General features: G+C 41.2%; 1 protein-coding gene across 1 annotated transcript; it reads right to left on the bottom strand.

The window, feature by feature from the left end:
• Positions 1-4,061: 4,061 nt before the first annotated feature.
• On the bottom strand, positions 4,062-22,453 carry LOC308378265 (uncharacterized protein; the record flags this gene model as incomplete). The annotated part of the gene is made up of 13 exons (XM_080855127.1): positions 4,062-4,597; positions 7,037-7,096; positions 7,204-7,363; positions 9,683-9,916; positions 9,996-10,091; positions 10,412-11,003; positions 11,751-11,811; positions 19,702-20,202; positions 20,397-20,456; positions 20,562-20,721; positions 21,103-21,336; positions 21,423-21,518; positions 21,863-22,453. The coding sequence occupies 13 exons, from the start codon at positions 22,451-22,453 to the stop codon at positions 4,062-4,064; spliced, it is 3,381 nt and encodes a 1,126-aa protein (XP_080711253.1).
• Between the last annotated feature and the right edge of the window lie 1,247 nt (positions 22,454-23,700).

Genomic DNA, 23,700 nt, shown 5'->3' with positions numbered 1-23,700 from the left:
CTAAAGACCACGTCCACACTGACATGTCCAGCTCCAGTCTAGTCCTAGTCAGATCAGGTCTATGGCACTGATGTTAGGGGTTATGGATGTAATTTATAAAATGATATAACAATTACAATGTTTCTGCACTGGACATTGTGTCAATAAAGAAGAGTTACCTTGGTTGCCTTTTCTTCTCTGTTATGTTTACCTCATTACCAAAGAGCACCGGAATAGGAAACTGACGTTTTGACTGACAATTAGAGCGGTCTCAACGGTGACTTTTTACAAGCTCTAGCCCAGGACATATGGCCATTACCTTGAACAAGTTATGCACAGTGTGGTGGTATAAACCGCTCCTTCACTGAGAGGAGCTTTCAGTATGTGGTAGACTACTGATCTGTATATGTCCTGGATCTGGATCCAACTAGCCCACCTGCAGAGGCACATCGTGGACCTGCTGATCGTGTCGCTCCTTCTGGTGACCAGTAGCAGCCCACAACCTTCAAAAGCCACCTTGAGTCTGGCCTGGTGCTCAACCACCCAGTCTTGTACCTGACCCAGGAGAAAGCCTACTGGGAAAAAATGACAACTCACCAGTGCCCTGATTAGGTCTATTATAGCGGAAAAGCACCTGAGAGAGACAGGGGGCCCAATGCAATGCAATTAAATAATTGCACTGCAGGGTTTGTATGGGACAATTAACCCATACAAGTAGAAGAGCTAGTGGAGTAAAGGACTTTCAAAGCTCCTACCTTGGTCCGAGTGAATACGGCTCAGATCCTGAAAATCCATACTGTCAGAAGGACCCTGGCCACGGTAGAAGTCCGCTGATCACAAGTAGGGACAGCAACGATGTATTTGGTGAACACGCCAGTCAAGATGGGGACATTCTGTAATCCATTCTTGTATGGCAACAACATATGTATGGTAAGATAATAATAATAACAATAATAATACATTTTATTTATAGGGCGCCTTTCAAGAAACCCAAGGTCGCCTTACAACATTGAATAACAGATTGAATTATACATAATACAGCAACAACTTTACAGGTTATAGGCTTGCTTGAACAGGTGTGTTTTGATTTGTGTTTTAAAAAGAGCGATTGAGTTAGGGTCAATGTTCCTGATGTCAGGGGGGAGGGAGTTCCAGAGGTGAGGGGCAGAGCGGCTGAAGGCTCTGGATCCCATGGTGGACAGATGGGCTTGGGGGACGGTCAGGGTGATGGAGGAGGCAGACCTGAGAGACCGGGTAGGGACATTGATGTGGAGGAGGTCAGAGAGGGGCGAGGTTATGGATTGCCTTAAATGTGTGGAGGAGGATTTTGTAGTTTATGCGGTGTTTAATGGGAAGACAGTGGAGTTGATGTAGAACGGGGGTGATGTGACTGATGGATGGCGTCCTAGTGACGATACGGGCAGCAGCATTTTGTACCAGTTGAAGTTTATGGAGGAGTTTGTGTGGGAGACCAAAGAGAAGGGAATTGCAGTAGTCCAGGCGGGAAGTGACAAGGGAGTGAACCAGGATTGCGGCGGTGTTGGGAGTGAGTGAGGGGCGGAGGCGGTTGATATTGCGGATGTGAAAGTAGGCAGATCGGATGGTGTTGTTGATGTGGGTATGGAATGATAGGGTGCTGTCAAGGACGACACCCAGGCTTTTAACCTGAGGAGAGGGGGTAACCGAGGAGTTATCTATGGTGAGGGTGAAACTGGGGTGTTTGGTGAGGGTGTGTTTGGAGCCAATGAGGACTGCCTCCGTTTTTTCACTGTTAAGCTTTAGGAAATTTGAAGAAAACCAGGATTTGATTTCCTGTAAACAGGCACAGAGGGAGGAGGGTGGGAAGGTGGAAGTGGGTTTGGTGGAAACGTAGAGCTGGGTGTCATCCGCATAACAGTGGAAATGAATATTGTAGTTACGGAAAATCAGTCCAAGTGGGAGGAGGTATATGATGAATAGGATAGGGCCAAGGACAGAGCCCTGGGGAACACCAGTGGAGAGGGGGGATGGGTGGGATGAGAATGATTTTAACTGGATGAACTGAGTACGTCCAGAGAGATATGAGCAGAACCAGTCCAGGGGTGTGTGAGTTATGCCAATGGAGGCTAGTCTGTCAAGGAGGGTGGAGTAGGATATGGTGTCAAAAGCCGCGCTCAGGTCGAGGAGGATGAGGATGGATAATAGTCCTGAGTCAGATGCCATCAGGAGGTCATTAGTGATTTTGATGAGGGCCGTTTCTGTGCTGTGGCGGGGGAGAAAACCGGATTGGAATTGTTCATAGAGGTTATTGTTGGAGAGATGGGCATGGACCTGTGATGCCACTACCTTTTCCAGGATTTTTGAGAGAAATGGCAGTTTGGAGATGGGACGAAGGTTATTGAAGTTGTTGGGGTCTGAACCAGGTTTTTTTAGCGTCGGTGTCACTGCAGCAGATTTAAGAGAAGATGGGACTGAACCAGAGGTCATGGAAGAATGGATAATGGCAGTTATCAGGGGCAGTAGAGAGGGGAGGGAGGCTTTAACCAGTGAGGATGGCAGGGGGTCGAGTTGGCAGGTGGATGGTTTGGATTTCCGGATGGCATCTGATAACTCAGCGGTAGAGGGGAGTTGGAAGCATGAAAGTGGTACAGAGATGGGGGAGTGGAGAACTAGAGGGGGTGGACAACTAGACATGTGAGGGGTTAGTTGCTGGTGGATGGTGGCTATTTTTGTATTAAAAAATGACATCAGGGAGTTACAGTGGTCAGTGGAGTAGAAGTGTGGGGGAAGGGAATCTGGGGGGTGCAGTGTGCTGTTGACCACTGAGAACAGGGCCCTGCACCAGCAGTGATTTTTTTCTGTAAAGTGTTGGGATTTGGCTGAGGAGAGGGCGTCTTTGTATTTGATGATGTGGGCATGATAGATCTGCTTGTGGATAGTGAGATCTCTTTTGGCTCTTGGCCCATTGAACTGTGGTCCTGATCCAGAATATTTTACAACTTGCCAACGATTGCACTCTTGGCACAACCACTGCTTTATGTCCAGACACATCCCTGGAACGAATATCAGAGAAAGTATGGCAAGAAAGGACAGATGCCATGGACTGAGTCACAGACATAATTAAGTCCAGGCATGAGGCTTGCTGGAGGGGCAATGGGACCAGAGTGTTGGGAAGGGAGTGTCCCTGGTGCCCCGCCCCATCAATAGTTACACCAGTGGCTGTTTAAATATCTCTAATTGACATTGCGCTAAAAAATAATTTACACATTAACACTTATTCCATCAATCTAGTTGTTGTCCATTGTTGCTTGAATGTGAATCTGCACACATTAACTCTTATTCTGGAGGAGCCATGCTTGGTAGTTTTCTGTTCACATTACAATTAGATTTCACATCCGTTAATATTTTTGATATGCTACAGTCAGCCATTTTTGACTTCACAGATCAACTTCACAATTTAAAAAGATTGTAGTTTATTGCAAATAATACAAACAGTCATGTATAACGGCAGTTATCAAAAAAGGGAGATAATTCTAGGTAAGAGAAGTGGATGTGTGAGCATGTGTGCAAAAGTGTATGTGGGAAAAAAAAGGTGATCATATGGTGTATGGTGACAATAGATTGTATTTTAAAATATCATTTTAAATATATTTTGGCTATCAATATTAATTTATTCCCAATTGAAATAATGTTTTTGGAAATATAATGGGAACTTGGCCAAAGAGAAAGCAACAACCCTCCCACAAACACTTGTGAGGTAAGATCAATGTTTTAGTACTAGTCATGCAGATGAAAAGTAAACTTGTGCTATATTTATCTTCTGTCATCATTTTACCATGTGCATCTACCACATTATGCTACCATATAAAGTAAGTTTCTGTGGTAATAATCTTTCTGTGTAGATAACTGCACAAATTGTCCAGTCTTCAAACATCAAAGCAAGTAATGTATATGCACAATCACTGTTCATTGTTCTGTACAATTTAGCAACTCAACTGCAACCCAACAGCTAGGCTAGAAGGACTGAATGAAGAAAGAAACTTTGTGTCAGGGACTTATCCATTCAAATAAGACATGCATTTTTTGATTCTGCAGGTATCTTGTCACTGACACAATTTGATTTTGCAGTTAGAACTCCTGAACCAAAAGCCAGGATACAGTGGCTCAGTGAATGTGGTGTGTATTTTGTGCAGAAGAGTCATTGTATCAGAGACACTGTAGAAAGACAGAGTTCCTGTCTTGTGATCAACATACACTCCTATTCTAGAGGTCCAGGTGGGCTTATGAGGGAGTGGCATTTCTTTATCATCATGTATGAATGTGTAGCCATATGAAGTGCAAATCAAACTCCAAGACTTGTTATTGTGTCCTAGTATACAGTCATTAGCCCCTCCTTTCCTTGGGAGCCCTTTGTATGCTACAGCAATGTAAACATTTGATCCTGACCACTCAACCTCCCAGTAGCAGTGTTTAGATACAGCTTCTCTACACAGCACCTGAGCCACTGAATCAAATCTATCTGGATGGTCAGGATATGGTCGACACCAACTTTTGTCGCACCTTTGTACAACTCCGTTTCTCTCAGACAGTGTGAGGATATTATGAGCAGTGTTGGGATCCAGGGTTAGCTGGCAGGCATCTGAGGGAGGAAAAAATATAACTCATTGAGCAGTACTGATTAGGGGCATACTGGTTTAAATTATTAATATTAATCAATTATTATATGCACTACCAGATAGAGCTCCTCTCTACGATGGCTCATTGCATTCACTCAATAATAAAAATTTCACCAGGTTATCTCATAATTATGAGATAACTATCTCATAATTATGAGATAGTATCTCATAATTATGAGATACTATCTCGTAATTATGAGATAATTATCTCATAATTATGAGATAACCTGGTGAATTTATTTTGTATTTATTTTTTTGATGCATGAGCTGTCCTGTATGCGCGCGCAGACTCACGGCAGAAAGAAGCAAGGTGTTGTGTATAAGCGGGTGAGGAAATGTCATGAAGGCTAAATGAAAAGGTGTTGCTGTGTTGTGAACTGTACTAACAGAGTTGGCGATGGGATAAGGATGTTCAGTATACCCAGGAAAAGGCATCCATTTGCCATGAACAGAAGGTGGTTATGCGTTCACGCTATAAGAAGGGCGGTTTGAGGTCCAGGTGGTCCACAAGGAGAAGAACGTATGCAGTGCACATTTAATAAGTTGTTTGTTAGAGCTAGTTATCTTTGATCAAGTGTAAAATGAACACTGCATGACCAGTCAATGTCCATGTTCACGTTAATTCATCAATTACCGTTAAACTGTTCAATGGTGTTGCTTTGGTTCAGTAAAACAGGTGGTAACTAGAACCTAGCTAGCTGATAGCACGCTAGCGGTAGCTAGCAATGCTAGCTCTAGTTAATGTTGTTATGATATGTCAGTTTGATAATACATCCCATTTCAACTTCGATGCAGATTGTAGATCAAGCAAGGGTCAGGTCTACTATATCAATCAGAAAAGTTGCAGTTTGCTTGTTGAGTCGCAGCTAACTAATACCGTTGCTAGCATGCATGTCAGAGAATCCTTACAACAATTTTCCATTATATGCTTGCAAGATACTTTTGTGCGATTGCTCTCTCTCGATGTGGCGTTCAATGTTAATCAATAAATATTGAGAAATAAATAATTGTTCATCTGTCATGTCTTATTTACATGTACCCAGGCATCGTGGGTTTGGCTAGTGCCTTCAAGAGGGAGCACATTTGATCTAAGGACGCAAACTCTGGTGCAGCATCAATAATTCCTTTTTTTTTTTTTACCTGACCACATAACACATAGTTGTAAGCATCAAGAGATTTGTAAGCACGCATCTTTTCTTCTGTGAACACACTTGGTGTCTGGATTAGATGGTTATACATGTCAGGACATTCAATAGCTGGCCATTTTGTATGATCAAATCCACCGATCTTCGTCGATTGTATATGGATTTAAGATCTCGCCATTCTGAAGTGTATATTTTTTGTTGTAGTCAGCACGATCAGGGGCACAAAGGCTTCCCACATTATCCATGTTGAAAATCAACCAGCCTGTATAGTATGAACAGTATTTTGTGACTGTATAGTGTGAGTCTCAAAAGTAGTAAAGTAACGTAAACATAGTCACCACCTTAGCAAACAGCCAGCATCTTAACGTCAAATAAAATATAGACAAAGGCTCAACAATGTACAAGGTTACGTTTGGGAATATGTTGAGGGTGTGTGCAAGCATTCATGGCAACAGAATAGGGATCGGTAGGCTAAATAAGTAATAAACAATACATTTAAACTGGGCTTTCTGTATTCATTTGTATTAGGGTATGGCTTTCTGCCGCGGTTTTGCGCGCGCAGCCTTCAATGTATGTAGGCTATACAAGAAACCCATGTATTGACTCAGCAGCTTTAGTTTGTATGTAGTGACTTCTGACTGTGAATAAGGCAATAATGGATGTCTCTCGTGGAATTTGTTTTTATTTCCTTCTTGGAATGAGGCACTGGGAAATATTACGCTTTCTCAAAATGGATGGGATTAACATAAGCAACTGCACGGTTGCCAGGTGAGACTGATGATGTTCAGCCCAAAAATGCTCAAAATCCACCTAGAAGCACCCAATCCCGCCCAATTTTAACTAAATTCTATTGCTTTCTATGGCCAGAAATCTGCAGAAAAACCCACCCAAATACCATTTTTACCCGCAGACGGCCATCCTAAGCAGCTCAATTGGGTGGGAAACCGCCCAATCTGGCAACACTACTGATGGTCAGAACACCAGTAAAAAAAATAATAAAAAAAAAATTCACCAGGTTATCTCATAATTATGAGATAATTATCTCATAATTACGAGATAGTATCTCATAATTACGAGATAGTATCTCATAATTACGAGATACTTATCTCATAATTATGAGATAGCATGGTGACATTTTTATTATTGAGTGAATGCAATGAGCCATCGTACCTCTCCTCTTGTATATGTGTGTTTGTATTTTGTATGTGTGTTTATGTATTTGTACATGCAGTACATGTATGTGTATCATATACTTACACGCCAGGAAATCCTCTCTGGTCGTGGGCTCAGGCAGTGATAGAAAGCCCACTGGCTCTGCTATAAAGACAGAAAGACACCTATCAACAACCACAGCTTTCTGGGTCAAATCAACATTCTATTCAGAAGTGAGGTTTTCAAAGTCATGGTACTAATGCGTCTCATACCAGTTTTAGAAATGTCCTTTAGTCCCTGCTGGAGTGCATCCTCTAGTTTCTCCCTGAGCTGAGAAAGTCTTTCTTTTACTTCATCAAAAGACAGATCTGTGTGGACCGTGTGTCTGGGTGAGTTGTCAGAAGCAGAGGAGGAACAGAGAGACTGGAAACTCTAGAATGAGACAAATAATGAGCCAAATGAAATTGAACAAACATAGACCTTCCTCCAGGCCCTACTGGAGCATTTTGGCATATACCAAGTCATCCAGAGCCCTGCATCATAAATATAGACACCGGAATTGGTGTGAAAATTAGGCACTGGTAATTTTTTATTAAACAATTGAGGTGCTGGAGACTAAGGCTAGCTTTACACGACAACGATCTGAACACAAACCGCAAAAGTGGCGTTGCGTTCCCACTTTTAATTTCGCGTTTAGACGAGAGTCTTTGGGTGGAAATCTGCATGCAGACGGTGACGCAAAAGTGTGTGAAATTGAACTTAACCGGTGTACACGTGGAGGTACTGCAGGATGTATATGTGTCCATTCTATTCCACTATGGCTATTTTAACGCGATTGGGAGCTTATTTATGTATTCATTCACTTACAGTTGCAGTGTGCGTGTACATTTACATTTAGTCATTTAGCAGACGCCTTTGGCCAAAGCGACGTAGGCTACTATGGGGCGCCGTTTGTAAAATGTTGCACGTTCTAAAATCCTGCTCAGTTTTGGCACATTTAGCATTATAATACGGGGGAAAAAGCAAGACAATATTCACATGTCACCTTTTCAAACATTTAGAGAGAAATTGTTGTTTAAGTTGTTGTAAATAAATGTTAATGTTAAATGTAAATGTTATATATATATATATATATATGTAAATGATAAATGTAAACGTAAATATTAAATATAAACTTAAATGTTTAATGTTATATATAAATGTTAAATATAAGTGTTAAATGTAAATGTAAAATATAAATACTTAAATGTAAACGTAAATGTTAAATGTATATCTAAATGTTAAATGTCCGAATTATGTTCAGTCTACATTTAAGATTTGGCGCCAGAACATTACAATATTTACGGTAATTCGCTCGTGGAGCGGGATGTGGTGTTGGTTGCAGCACTTGTTCCCAATGTAGGTCGGTTTTGGAGAGCCGCCCTAACGCCAGCTGCAACAGCTTTCTCTATAATTAAAGCTAAATCTAATTCATTTGGACTTGCCATCTTGTTGTCTTGTCGTTATCTCGTGAATAAAAGACCGCGCTTTTCTCCATTCAAAAAACCCGTTGCTTCACGAGCGAATTACCGTAAATATTGTAATGTTCTGGCGCCAAATCTTAAATGTAGACTGAACATAATTCGGACATTTAACATTTAGATATACATTTAACATTTACGTTTACATTTAAGTATTTATATTTTACATTTACATTTAACACTTATATTTAACATTTATATATAACATTAAACATTTAAGTTTATATTTAATATTTACGTTTACATTTATCATTTACATATATATATATATATATATATATATAACATTTACATATAACATTTAACATTAACATTAACATTTATTTACAACAACTTAAACAACAATTTCTCTCTAAATGTTTGAAAAGGTGACATGTGAATATTGTCGTGCTTTTTCCCCCGTATTATAATGCTAAATGTGCCAAAACTGAGCAGGATTTTAGAACGTGCAACATTTTACAAACGGCGCCCCATAGGCTACAAGGGATAGAACAGTCTAGCTACGAGACCTAGTGTAATTAATGCGCCTTCTCTGTTCTGTTTTATCTGTGATTACTCGGCTTATTTGCTGAAATGACTCCTGGATAGATATCAAGGCAGCTTGAATCTCCGAGTAATGGAAATAATCTGACATGTTTGTTGTTGTTTGGCTGTACTGCACATGGATATGATGTCAACGCGTATGCGAGGATAGCCAGCGTGAGCAGCTCAGAGCACACTTTTGCGTTTTCAACCCTTTAGACGGGAACGTGACGGTGGAGCGTTTTTAAGATTTCCACTCTGGAGGGTGGGTTCATTTCTTTGCGTTTTCAAGCCCCAAAAACGCTGTCGCCGTCTAAACGAAAGGCACATCTGATAAAATATTTTGTCGTTTTCACCCGGGAGCGTTGTCGTGTAAAGCCACCCTAAAGACCACGTCCACTCTGACATGTCCAGCTCCAGTCTAGTCCTAGTCAGATCAGGTCTATGGCACTGATGTTAGGGGTTATGGATGATATATTTAAAATTATATAACAATTACAATGTTTCTGCACTGGGCATTGTGTTAATAAAGAAGAGTGCCTTGGTTACCTTTTCTTCTCTGTTATGTTTACCTCATTACCAAAGAGCACCTGAATAGGTAACTGACGTTTTGACTGACTAGAGTGGTCTTAACAGTGACTTTTACAGAACTGCATAAATAAACTAATATCTTCTGTGATAATGCATCATATCTGAGTAGTGACAGTACCTGAAGGAAACAAATGTGGTTGTCAGTGTGTGAAAGCTGCTCCAGCTCAGCATCTCTCTTCTTCAGCTCAGCAATCTCCTTCTCCAGTTTCTCCATGAGTTCTTCTACTCGACTCACCTCATCCCTCTCCTGATCTCTGATCAGTTCTGTCACCTCAGAGAGTCTTCTCTCAATGGAGCGGATCATTTCAGTAAAGATCCTCTCACTGTCCTCCACTGCAGCCTGTGCAGAACTCTGTTTGGACACAAGACAAGACACACGGCATGAATTGCTGCAGCAGTCTCTTGTTATTCCTCTGGTTGGTACAACTCACCTGAAGAGTTTTCACAGCCTGTCTCAGGTCCTGCAGTTCATTCTCTTTTTCCTGGATTATCTGTTGGGATTTTCTCTGAGTATCACTTAACAGTTTCTGTGAACAGGTGAATATATTAGAGTTGAATATTTAACGTAATGAAAGAATAAAACATATTTACAGACAAAGTCACTTTCATGATAAAAAAAGTTAGAACTCAAAGGCATCAACATCAACACTATTTTCATTTAACCATAACCATGAACCCTATATATGTTGATGTATCAAATGTGGGAATGAAGTCAAGAAATTAACTTTAGGATCAAAAACTGAGAATGCTGCTGTTATTCTCATTCACGTGTTTATCAGTGCAAAATAACATATTTTAGCCGGAAGGCCTTTGTCAGTATCAGGAGTACCGGCTAAGCGAGTCTCACCTGTTTTTCAGTTCTCTCTGCTGCAACCGAAACTGTTTTATGTCCATTATGTTCATCCATGACACACAGCAAACATATGCACCTCTGATCAGTGCGACAGAAGACCTCAAGTAGTTTATCATGATGAGAGCAGATCAGATCTTCTAGTTTTACAGCAGCTTCCATCACTTTGTGTTTCTTCCCTGGGTTGAGATCATTATGAACTCTGAAGTGAGTTTCACAGTAAGAGGCCAGACACGTCAGACAGGACTTGACTGCTTTTCGTTTTCTCCCAATGCAGACGTCACACTCCACATCTCCAGGTCCAGCATAACAGTGAGCAGGTGGAGCAGCCTGGAGTCCCATAATCTTCAGCTTCTCCACCATTTCAGCCAGCATGGTGGCTCTGCCCAGAACTGGCCTTGGTGTGAAGGTCTGTCTGCACTGTGGGCAGCTGTGGACTCCCTTTAGATCTTCTTGATCCCAGCAGCCTCTGATACAATCCATACAGAAACTGTGTCCACAGTTAATAGTCACAGGATCCTTCAGTAGATCAAGACAAATTGGACAGCTAAACTGGTCCTGACTCCATACAGCACTGGCCTCTGCCATTTTGGGTTACTCTCTGTCTGTCTGTGTATTTTCCTCTCTCTCTCTGTTCCTGTCGTTGACTGTTGCAATCTCTTCCTGATAGTCAAATTAGAGGAAGAACTTAGTTTCGTTTCTCTGGAAAGGGCTGAGCACTGAGGGGTGGGAGTGGCTTCCTAAGTCTGTGAGAGTGGGAGGAAGTGGGAGGGGCAGCAGTGCAGAGAGCACAAGAGAACAACACTACAGGTTAACCTGTAAGTGTTGGATTATGGGAAACAGGACACAGGGAAAATATCGCATCAGACCTTTCAGTCCTTCATTGAGATCATGAGTAGTCCACTAGAATCATGTGTCTTTGCATTAATGTCACAGCTGATCAGGCTGTTCAACCAACATGATTTTACTGTTTATATGCATATGAGAATAAATCAACAGAACAAGCACTGATTTATCATCTTTTATTACCAAGTATACAAAAAATCTGTACATTAAAATACCACTTGGCTTGACTGACACTGTGTACAGTTCTCAGGTATTCCACCCATACTGTCAGTCCGCTCTGGCTCTCTCTGTCATCACCCGTCTCAGTTTTGTGTATCTGGTGTTCTGAAGAGAACTCTCATCACATTTTGGCACTTGATGTACATTCTTAGACTCCAAGAAAGGATGGACTCCGGTGATTTTATTAAGCCACTGGTGAAACTGATTGTGGTGTGGTTTGGTGAAATGTTTACGTCTGTCTGCGGCGTCTTCTCCACTTCAGGAGGGTTACTGGCGCACTGGTATGTGTCTCCCCTCCATCTCTACCAGCTCCACTTCCTTGAGAATGAAGGCTTAGGTTTTTCAGCAAAACATGAACACAGTTTTACACAATGGCTTTGCATGCGTCAACAATCCCCTCGCTTTTCAGCTTGTACTGGGGGCAGGGGAGCTTCCACCGTGTTTTCGTCTGACTACTGAACAAACCTAACATGAAGAGAAAAACCATGGAAGTCATGGATAAATGTACACACATCTAACTGGGTCAATACACTAAATGAAACCCAAAAGGAATAACTGAGTCTCTGGCTCCTCCTTGCATTAAGTCAAAATAAGTGACCACGACATGTGTAATCAAAGGCTGGTCTACTGCATTCAGTTTTTGATCAACAACACCCAGTGCTTCTTTTAGAAAATAATAATTTAGAAAAATAAAAACATAAAAACCAGCGCAAATAAATAAACCCATCTTACAGGGAGCTGCTGAGTAAATGACTGAGTGAAATGTTTTACGAAATAAAAAATAAATAAAGAATAAAACATCTGGAAAAAAATCTGCCAGAACAATCCAATATGAACCAGCATTTCAGATATTCAATCACAATACTTTGGCTGATTCCTAGAGAGAAATCCATGATTCTTTTTCTTTCCCTCGCCTTTTTCTTCATCCACTTCTTTCTGATGGTGATCTGTAAATTTAATGAGGCTGTTACTAGCTGTAGCATTTGTGCTGAAGTGCAATCGCTTTCTCTCTAGAGAAATCACTCTCATTCTTCTGTTTGTTTATCTGTCTATGTTGGTTCCTCTTACACACTCTTTCAGTAGTTTTTTAACAGAAACCATGAAAGAGAAGAGGGCTTCCTTTAAAAGGCTTCATCAACTGTGACCAACCACCGTCAACACACACACACACACACACACACACACACACACACACACACACACACACACACACACACACACACACACACACACACACACACACACACACACACACGCACACGCACAGGCACACACACATACAGGATTGTCAAGTCCATTACCAGCAGTGAAAATGAGGGACACCGTCATTCCTCTTCATGCCTGCCTCCCTCTCTATATCCTCATCTCTCTGCTTGCCTTACTTCCTCCCCCCGCTGTCTTCCACAATTATCTTACTCTAAACAAGCTAACTTGCTGAACCTACAGTCAGGTGGGGAAAGAGAAACATTGATGGAAACTAACTCTATGCAAGACCAAGGTTACGCACAAATCGAACAGTAACAAGACACCAGAGAAATGATGATGCTCTCAAGAGACTGTTACCTGGTGTGGGCCGTAAGGAGCTCATTAGATCTGTGAAGTGACTCTTCTGATGTTACCTACAGGAGCTCATTAGATCTGTGTAGTGACTCTTCTGATGTTACCTACAGGAGCTCATTAGATCTGTGTAGTGACTCTTCTGATGTTACCTACAGCAGCTCATTAGATCTGTGTAGTGACTCTTCTGATGTTACCTACAGGAGCTCATTAGATCTGTGTAGTGACTCTTCTGATGTTACCTACAGCAGCTCATTAGATCTGTGTAGTGACTCTTCTGATGTTACCTACAGGAGCTCATTAGATCTGTGAAGTGACTCTTCTGATGTTACCTACAGCAGCTCATTAGATCTGTGTAGTGACTCTTCTGATGTTACCTACAGGAGCTCATTAGATCTGTGTAGTGACTCTTCTGATGTTACCTACAGGAGCTCATTAGATCTGTGTAGTGACTCTTCTGATGTTACCTACAGGAGCTCATTAGATCTGTGTAGTGACTCTTCTGATGTAGATGAACCAGCCCCTAAGGGCGACAGTCGTTCAGGAGGTGGAGGAGTTGTTCAGCAATCAGAAGGTTGCTAGTTGATCCCGACTCCTCCTGTACAGCTGGTGGGAGGATGCTGTTGAAACAGGTAAGTGGGAATGGTGAGCCCTCTGGTGTTGGAGACAGCTGGTGGGTACTCTGAGATGACCACATGAAACTTGAGTAAGCAAAAACTCTCAATTAAACATTAAAGGCCGCATTAAAACAATAGAAAAACTGAGAGGAGCTTTCAGTATGTGGTAGACTATGTGTCCTGGATCTGGATCCAACTAGCCCACCTGCAGTGGCACATCGTGAACCTGCTGATCGTGCCACTCCTTCTGGTAACCAGCAGCAGCCAACAACCTTCAAAAGCCACCTTGAGTCTGGCCTGGTGCTCGACCACCCTGTCATGTAACTGACCCAGGAGAAAGCCTCAAGAAAAAAGGAGAACTCAAAAGCACCTGACAGAGACAGGGGGCCCAACAGGGGCGTAACTATAGGGGGTGCAGCAGGTGCGGCTGAACCTGGGCACTATTTATATCGATAACAAACATCTTTGATTATCTTTTTTAGACGCTGTTGCGTAGGGAACACTGCCATTTTTTAAAAACGTTTTTTTTTTAGGGTTTAGCGTAGCCTGACGATGTCATACTCATAATTCTATTTAGAATATGAGTATGATGCTGAGCCATTGGGCTGTAATTATGGGGCGTGTTTAACCGAACCAGGAAAAAAACATTCCTCGTCGTTGGATACCTACAACTAATTAGAGCAACATAGTATGACCATCTGATACATTAAAACTTTTACCGGATCCCGTAGGAAGGACGGCAAAAAATGATTTTCGATCGACAAATGCCTTGATCACGTTTCTCTGTTCCTCTTCCAAAATGATTGCGCTGTCAATATCTGTGAGATATGCCTGCTCACGTATTTATTAGCAGCAAGGCTAGCTAGCTACTATGTGTTTCAATGGATTTTTTGTCTAAGCGTTAGCAATAACCTATCAATAATGGTCTAGAGCGCTTCAGTTAAGACGTACAATCCACAGCAACATTCGTGTTGCACATACACAACTAACCGAGTCAATGTAGACATAAAAAAAGTCGTGTAGATAGCTTAAATCACATAAAATATGTCCCACTAAGGTCCAGAGACGCCGCCATCTTGGTTCGAGTTATAATCTATATATCTAATTGTAGCCCACCTAAAATGCACTAAGGCCAAAGTATTGTTACCGCTATAATTCTCCATTCCCCTAGATGGCGCTGTTCCGATTTGTTGGTTGAGCCAGCCTATGTCGCCTAGTTGAGAAAATAAACGACCTCTTTTCTTTTTTCCCTCACGTCAAGCCTGTCCGTTAAACGAAGAGCCGAGCGAAATTAATGCGATTAGATAAAGATTTAGCACACACAACACATCATTTGAAACTGATATTAGTTAGTAAAAGTACCAAGAGCTTTAGCCATAGTACAATACCGTATATATATATTTTTTTCCCTCCTTTGGATATTATTTAAGAATCTCCGGTGAGTACAGCAGCAGGGAAATGCTTGCTAGCATGCCATCTAAGTTGATTTAAAACGTAAAGATAAGATATTCTAATAATTCTATACTATGTGCATTTTATGTTACTTTGCTATTTCTGTTATGTCCCTTGACAATTAAAAAAAAAAACAGTCGGAGATAAGTGATAACGTTTTCTTTGCTAGTTTGACGCTGCAATTCAGAGCGCCATTTTGTGAATACATGTGCGTTGTTAATATGTGAAATGGTGAACGTGAACCCATATATGTTTTTTTAGCTACGACTCGTTACTCTAACGGGCTAATGTTTTGAGGCTTAGAGCCATTATAAAGAATGTTTGCAACATCTTTTGTCGAGCTATTCGTGGCTACATGATTTTAATGAGTTGAGTAACTTTCTAGATTAGACATGCTGGCTGTGAACGGTAGCACTTTGCACTATGTGTACTATTACTGACTGCGTTTTAGGTCGGATTTGAAGTGGTGCGTTCAGTTTGCTCAATTGTGCTCATGTTAAACTGAGTAACTGAGAGTTGAATTTTAGTAACAGAGTGATTATAGAGTTTAATTAGAGTACAGTGATTTTGAATGTGTTAAATGATAAAGCCATGTATAGCTACTAATTAGGTATTTTGCATTGCTGTATGCAGATTGTTTTTTTTGTTTGCATTTTCTACCATTGTTGAGAGAGAGAGAGAGAGAGAGAGTCATTCTACAGCGAGCCAGCGATTCAGCAATCCAGCGATTCCAGACTGTAACAGTAACAGGTGGACTGCACGCTTTGGAATACAGATAAGATTTACTCATGAGATCTCCAACTTTAATTCACACTGTCCGGGCAGTGATTTTAAAGGCCTTCTTCTTTTTTCTATTCAACAATCCCTTTTTTTGAGAACACCACACCACACAGGAACTAAACTGAATCCCTTTCATTGAACATTGATCTAACTGACATGACTGATATTTTTTATTTTAAACTGACTGACTGAATTTATCATTGTGTGTTATTTTCTATATGCAATTTACCACGTGGAATGTTATAATAAATGTTTTGATACGTTTACTACTCTAACAGTGGTCGTAGCCAATTTACTCTTAGAGCCGAACCATATTTTGATTTCTGTGTTTAGATACCATCAATATAGGTTATTACTATATCCTTATTGATGTGTTAAGTTAGTCTAGTTACATAATCAACTCAAGCGTTGGTTGGTCATCTGTCCATCAGACCAAGCACCAGACCAAATCTCCCAGACCAAAAATGTTGTGGCCGGAGTTCGGGCTGGTATCCAGGCTATTTTTAGCGTTCACTAGGGGGGCTCATCATAATATCTTGCACCTGGGCCCGTCGTTTATGTTACGCCACTGGGGCCCAATTCATTGCAATGAAATAATTGTAAAGGACTGTCAAAGCTCCTTCCTTGGTCCGAATGAGTACAGCTCGGACCTCAGAACTTGAAAATCCATGCTGTCAGAAGGACCCTGGCCACGGTAGAAGCCTGCTGATCACGAGTAGGGACAGCAACAATGTATTTGGTGAACACGCTAGTCAAGATGGGGACATTCTGTAATCCATTCTTGGATGGCTCCAACACTGTGATATCTATGGTAAGATCTAGACGCAGGTGGCCCATTAAACTGTGGTGCTGATCCAGAATATTTTACAACTTGCCAATGACTGCACTCTTGGCACAACCACTGCTTTATGTCCGGAGACTTCCCTGGAACGAATATCATAGAGAGTATGGCTCAGAAGGACAGATGCCATGGACTGAGTCACAGACATCAATAAGTCCAGGCATGAGGCTTGCTGGAGGGGCATTGGGACCGGCATGTCTGGGGGGGGGGGGTGTCCCTGGTGCCCCGCCCCATCAATAGTTACACCAGTGGCTGTTTAAATATCTCTAATTGACATTGGGTTAAAAATGTATTTACACATTAACACTTCTGTCTTATTCCATCAATCTAGTTGTTGTCCATTGTTGCTTGAATGTGAATCTGCACACACTGACTCGTATTCTGGAGGAGCCATTGATTGCAGTATTCTGTTCACATGTTCAGGCATGAGAATCACTCACCTTTCAGCGAAATTCGCCGTTTTGAAGTCAAAATAGGTGACCTACGTGAATCGTGTAGATTCGATGAGTTTTTATTTTTGTGGGGGGGGGGGGCACATATTCAGTGAACTGCGAACACGCAGACCTGCCAACCTGCACGTATTTTGTGTACCCGCCCCCTCCCCCGCGACGGAGTTTTTGGACATCTTTTTCATATTCAGATGACATGTACTATTGCAGGCATGCACCTAGTGGTGGTAAAGATAATTAATTATATCTGGCAACACTGGGAAAGCAGTTGATCAATGACTGTCTGTCTACAGTCAGAGCTCGCGCAAGAAGGAAAGAAAGATATCCTTTCCAAAACGTGTATAGACGTAATAACTAATTTGTGAAACCGTAATGTTACCGTAATGTTAGCATATAAAACGTTAAAACATGTGTTCGGTAACTTAACGAGATGATTCATTTCAAGGGGTATAACCTTCAGATACATTTGTATTAAAAAGTTAGCCGTAGTAGCAAGCATATGATGTGATTAGCCTGGTTACGAGACGGCTACGGTGTGAATAACTGATGGAGTAGGCTAATTTAGCTGCAGAAACGTTAACTCAAACGCCACGGAGACTCCCTGTTCTAACTTTGAATCGCTCTGTTGGGGCAAAGTGACCATTGCAATAGTCCTTGCTAACGTTGCAACTAATTCCTACTATTGCAGCCAGTCAACCTACAAGCCTTGCAGGTATAAAACAAATCATGACGTCAAATGACGATGTTCAGTCTTGTTACCATAAACAAGACCTAATACAGAGCAACCCTGAGCACTGACATGATAAGCACTTTGGTGACAAGAAAGGTGAGCATGGCTGCAAAGTCACATGGAATGCTTCAGTGGTGCTCTGCTCAATATATATAGGCCTATATATATGTATATATTACATATACAGTACCAGTCAAAAGTTTGGACACAACTTCTTATTTTTAAGTTTTTTCTTTACTTTTATTATTTTCTACAGGGTAGATAACACTTTTTTTGTTTAGTGCATCATTCTATATGTGTTCTTTCGTAGTTTAAATGTATTCAGTATTAATCAACAATGTAGAAAATAATAAAAGTAAAGACAACATTTCTCAAAATAATTAAAGGTGTGTCAAAACTTTTGACTGGTACTGTATACACTGTATATATTCTTGAGAAGTGCTTAATGATGCCAAATGTAAAGATCTCTTTTCATTTATGGAATTCTTGTCAAGAAAATATGATTGTGTTGTTTTCTTCGCTGCTGATTTATTTTGTTGAATAACTGGATGATATGGCTGTGAGTGGGGAATTGACCACGTGCAAAGCACCTGCCAAACAGAACGCAAAGGGCCTTGCCAAAAAAATGTATTGAAATCATAACATTGTATTGGCTGTCAATCATGATGAAAGAGTAGACCAGTTAAGTTACAGCATGTCCAACATCGCTTGTGGGGGTTATGCATTAAGCCATTTGTGGTGCTTATACCACATTGTGCCTCATATACTGTAAATGTTAGACCCAGTGACAGGCTGGCATGAAATGGCTTGCATAATACTTAGTAAGGAGGCCATAATCATTTTTGACTCAAGGCTGAAGTTAAGTTTCTCCAGCTCTCCCCAGGTTGGAAAAACAGCATCTCAAAATGCATCCGATTGATGCTTTAAAATATGGAATATTTAAATTTTGCTTACGGGGGAGCACGCCCCCGGACCCCCCTAGAGGGGTAATATCCTCCTCACCTTTTTCACCCCTCAGCCGTTTTCATGCCTGATGTTACAATTAGGTTTCACATCCGTTAATATTTTTTGATACGTTACAGTCAGCCATTTTTGCCTCCACAGATCGACGACAAGAGTTACTATTTTAAAATATTTTAGTTTATTGCAAAAAATACAAACAGTCATGTAATAATACAAACAGTCATGTATAACTGCAGTTATCAAAAAAGGGAGATAATTCTAGGGAAGAGAAGTGGATGTGTGAGCATGTATGCGAAGTGTATGTGGGAGAAAAAATTTGATCATATGGTGTATGGTGACAATAGATTGTATGACAGTTAATTCATTTTTGGGCTATAAACATTTATTTATTCCCAATTGAAATATTGTTTTTTGGAAATGTCATGGGATCTTAGCCCAATAGAAGAGACAACCCTCCCACAAACACTTCTGAGATGAGATTAATGTTTTAGTACTAGTCATGCAGATGAAAAGTAAAATTGTGCTTTATTTATCTTCTGTCATAATTTTACCATGTGCATCTACCACATTGTTCTACCATATGAAGTAAGTTTCTGTGGTAATACACTTTCTGTGTAGATAACAGTAAAAATTGTCCAGTCTTCACAACATTAAAGCGCAAAGTAAAGTTCTGTACAATTTAGAAACTCAAATGCAACCCAACAGCTAGACTAGAAGGCCTGAATGAAGAAAGAAACTTTGTCTCAGGGGCTTCTATTCATTCAAATTAGACATGAATGTTTAGATTCTGCTGGTATGGTATCACTGACACAATCTGATTTTGCTTTCCTTACTGGAGAGCCAAAAGCCAGGATACAGTGGCTCAGTGAATGTGGTGTGTATTTTGTGCAGAAGAGTCATTGTATCAGAGACACAGTAGAAAGACAGAGTTCCTGTCTTGTGATCAACATACACTCCTATTCTAGAGGTGGAGGTGGGCTTATGAGGGAGTGAGGTGTGTTTATTATCATGCATGAATGTGTAGCCGGATGAAGAGCAATTTAAACTCCAAGACTTGTTATTGCGTCCTAGAACACAATCATTACCCCCTCCTTTCCTTGGGAGCCCTTTGTATGATACAGCAATGCAAATATATGATCCTGACCACTCAACCTCCCAGTAGCAGTGTTCAGATACAGCTTCTTTACACAGCACCTGACGCCATGAATCAAATCTGCCTGGATGGCGAAGATATATATGTTTTAAACAAGCGCAAAATTCTCCAACTCTGTTTTCCTCAGACAGTGTGAGGTCATTATGAGCAGTGTTGGGATCCAGGGTGAGCTGGCAGGCATCTGAGGGAGGATAACACATGACTCTGAGCAGAACTGATTAGGGGCATACTGGCTTAAATTATTAATATTAATCCATTATTATATGCACTACCAGATAGAGCAGGGCACTATGCTCTTCTCTTGTATATATGTGTTTGTATTTTGTATGTGTGTTTATGTATTTGTTCATCCAGTACATATATGTATATACTTACACGCCAGGAAATCCTCTCTGGTCGTGGGCTCAGGCAGTGATAGAAAGCCCAATGGCTCTGCTGTAAAGACAAAAAGGCACCTATCAACAACCACAACTTTCTGGGTCAAATCAACATTCTATTCAGAAGTGACGTTTTCAGTCATGGTACTAATGCGTCTCATACCAGTTTTAGAAATGTCCTTTAGTCCCTGCTGGAGTGCAACCTCTAGTTTCTCCCTGAGCTGAGAAAGTTTTTCTTTTACTTCATCAAAAGACAGATCTGTGTTGACCGTGTGTCTGGGTGAGTTGTCAGGAGCAGAGGAGGAACAGAGAGACTGGAAACTCTACAATGAGACAGAAAATAAGCCAAATTAAATTTAACAAACATAAACCTTCCTCCAGGTCCTACTGGAGCATTTTGGCACAGACCAAGTCATCCAGTGGCTTGCATCATAAGTATAAACACCGGAATTGGTGTGAAAATTATATTTAAAATTATATAACAATTACAATGTTTCTGCACTGGACATTGTGTTAATAAAGAAGAGTGCCTTGGTTACCTTTTCTTCTCTGTTATGTTTACCTCATTACCAAAGAGCACCGGAATAGGGAACTGACATTTTGACTGACAATTAGAGCGGTCTTAACAGTGACTTTTTTACAGAACTGCATAAATAAACTAATATCTTCTGTGATAATGCATCATATCTGAGTCGTGACAGTACCTGAAGGAAACAAATGTGGTTGTCAGTGTGTGAAAGCTGCTCCAGCTCTGCATCTTTCTTCTTCAGCTCAGCAATCTCCTGCTCCAGTTTCTCCATGAGTTCTTCAGCTCGACTCACCTCAGCCCTCTTCTGATTTCTGATCAGTTCTGTCACCTCAGAGCGTCTTCTTTCAATGGAGCGGATCATTTCGGTAAAGATCCTCTCACTGTCCTCTACTGCTGCGTGTGCAGAACTCTGTTTGGACATAAGACAAGACACAAGACATGAATTGCTACAACAGTCTCTTCTCTTGTTATTTCCTCCTGGTGGATACAACTCACCTGAAGAGATTTCACAGCCTGTCTCAGGTCCTGTAGTTCATTCTCTTTTTCCTGGATTATCCGTTGGGATTTTCTCTGAGTATCTCCGAAGAGTTTCTGTAAAACAGGTACTTCTATTTGAGTTGAGTATTTAACGTATTGAAAGAATAAAACCTATCATGAACAGTTTAAGTCACTTTAATGATTAAAAAAAGTAAGAACTCAAAGGCATCAACATAATCACTATTTTCATGTAACCAAAACCCTTAACCCTATATATGTTGATGTATCAAAGCTGGGAATGAAGTCAAGAAATTAACCTAGGATCAAAAACTGAGAGTAAAGTCAGAGAATGATGCTGTTATTCACATTCACGTGTTTACCAGTGCATAATAACACATTGTAGCTTGAAGGCCTTTGTCAGTATCAGGATTCAGGAGTACCGGCTAAGCGAGTCTCACCTGTTTCTCAGTTCTCTCTGCTGCAGCTGAAACTGTATCATGTCCTTTATGTTCATCCATGACACACAGAAAACATATGCACCTCTGATCAGTGCGACAGAAGACCTCTAGTAGTTTATCATGATGAGAGCAGATCAGATCTTCTAGTTTACCAGCAGCTTCAATCACTTTGTGTTTCTTCCCTGGGTTGAGATCATTATGAAATCTGAAGTGAGTTTCACAGTAAGAGGACAGACACACCAGACAGGACTTGACTGCCTTTCGTTTTCTCCCAATGCAGACGTCACACTCCACATCTCCAGGTCCAGCATAACAGTGAGCAGGTGGAGCAGCCTGGAGTCCCATAATCTTCAGCTTCTCCAGCATATCAGCCAGCATGGTGTTTCTGCCCAGAACTGGCCTTGGTGTGAAGGTCTGTCTGCACTGTGGACAGCTGTGGACTCCCTTCAGATCTTCCTGATCCCAGCAGTCTTTGATACAATCCATACAGAAACTGTGTCCGCAAGGAATTGCCACAGGATCCTTCAGTAGATCAAGACAGATTGGACAGCTAAACTGGTCCTGACTCCATACAACACTGGCCTCTGCCATTTTGGGTCACTCTGTCTGTCTGTGTATTTTACGCTCTCTCTCTCTCTCTCTCTCTCTCTCTCTCTCTCTCTCTCTCTCCCTCTCTCCGTTCCTGTCGTTTACTGTTGTAATCTCTTCCTGACAGTCAAATTAGAGGCAGAACTGAGTTTCGTTTCTCTGGAAAGGGCTGAGCACTGAGGGGTGGGAGTGGCTTCCTAAGTCTGTTAGAGTGGGAGGAAGTGGGAGGGGCAGCAGTGCAGAGAGCACAAGAGAACAACACTACCTGTTAACCCAAGAGAAGGATTGTGGGAAACAGGACACAGGAAAAATATCACATCAGATCTTTCAGTCCTTCATTGTCATCATGAGTAGTCCCCTAGAATCATGTGTCTTTGCACTAATGTCACAGCTGATCAGACTGCTCAACCAACATGATTTTACCGTTTATATTTATATGAGAATAAATCAACAGAATAAAGGATTCATCATCTTTATTACCAAGTATACAAAAAATATGTACATTCAAATACCACTTGGCTTGACTGACACTGTGCACAGTTCTCAGGTAGATTCCACCCATACTGTCAGTCCGCTCCGGTTCTCTCTGTCATCACCCGCCACAGTTTTGTGTATTTGGTGTTCTGAAGAGAACTCTCATCACATTTTGGCACTTGATGCAGATTCTCAGACTCCAAGAAAGGAAGAAATCTTGTGATTTTATTAAGCCACTGGTGAAACTGATTGTGGTGTGGTTTGGTGAAATGTTTACGTCTGTCTGCAGCATCTTCTTCACTTCAGGAGGGTTACTGGCGCACTGGTACATGTTACCCCTCCATCTCTACCAGCTCCACTTCCTTGAGAATGAAGGCTTAGGTTTTTCAGCAAAACATGAACAAAGTTTTACACAATGGCTTTGCATGTGTCAATCCCCTCGCTTTTCAGCTTGTACTGGGGGCAGGGGAGCTTCCACCGTGTTTTCGTCTGACTATTGAACAAACCTAACATGAAGAGAAAAACCATGGAAGATGGATAAATGTACACACATCTAACTGGGTCAATACACTAAATGAAACCCCAAAGGAATAACTGAGTCTCTGTTTCCTCCTCGCATTAAGTTAAAATAAGTGACCACGACATGTGTGATCAAAGGCAGGGCTACTGCATTCAGTTTTTGATCAACAACAACCAGTGCTTCTTTTAGAAAATCATAATTTAGAAAAATAAAAACATAAAAACCAGCGCAAATAAATAAACCCATCTTACAGGGA

The sequence above is a fragment of the Sprattus sprattus genome (genome assembly GCF_963457725.1).
Source record: "Sprattus sprattus genome assembly, chromosome: 17".
Taxonomy (NCBI): domain Eukaryota; kingdom Metazoa; phylum Chordata; class Actinopteri; order Clupeiformes; family Clupeidae; genus Sprattus; species Sprattus sprattus.
The sequence above is the reverse complement of the archived record's forward strand: the minus strand, read 5'-3'. Positions and strand labels throughout refer to the sequence as shown.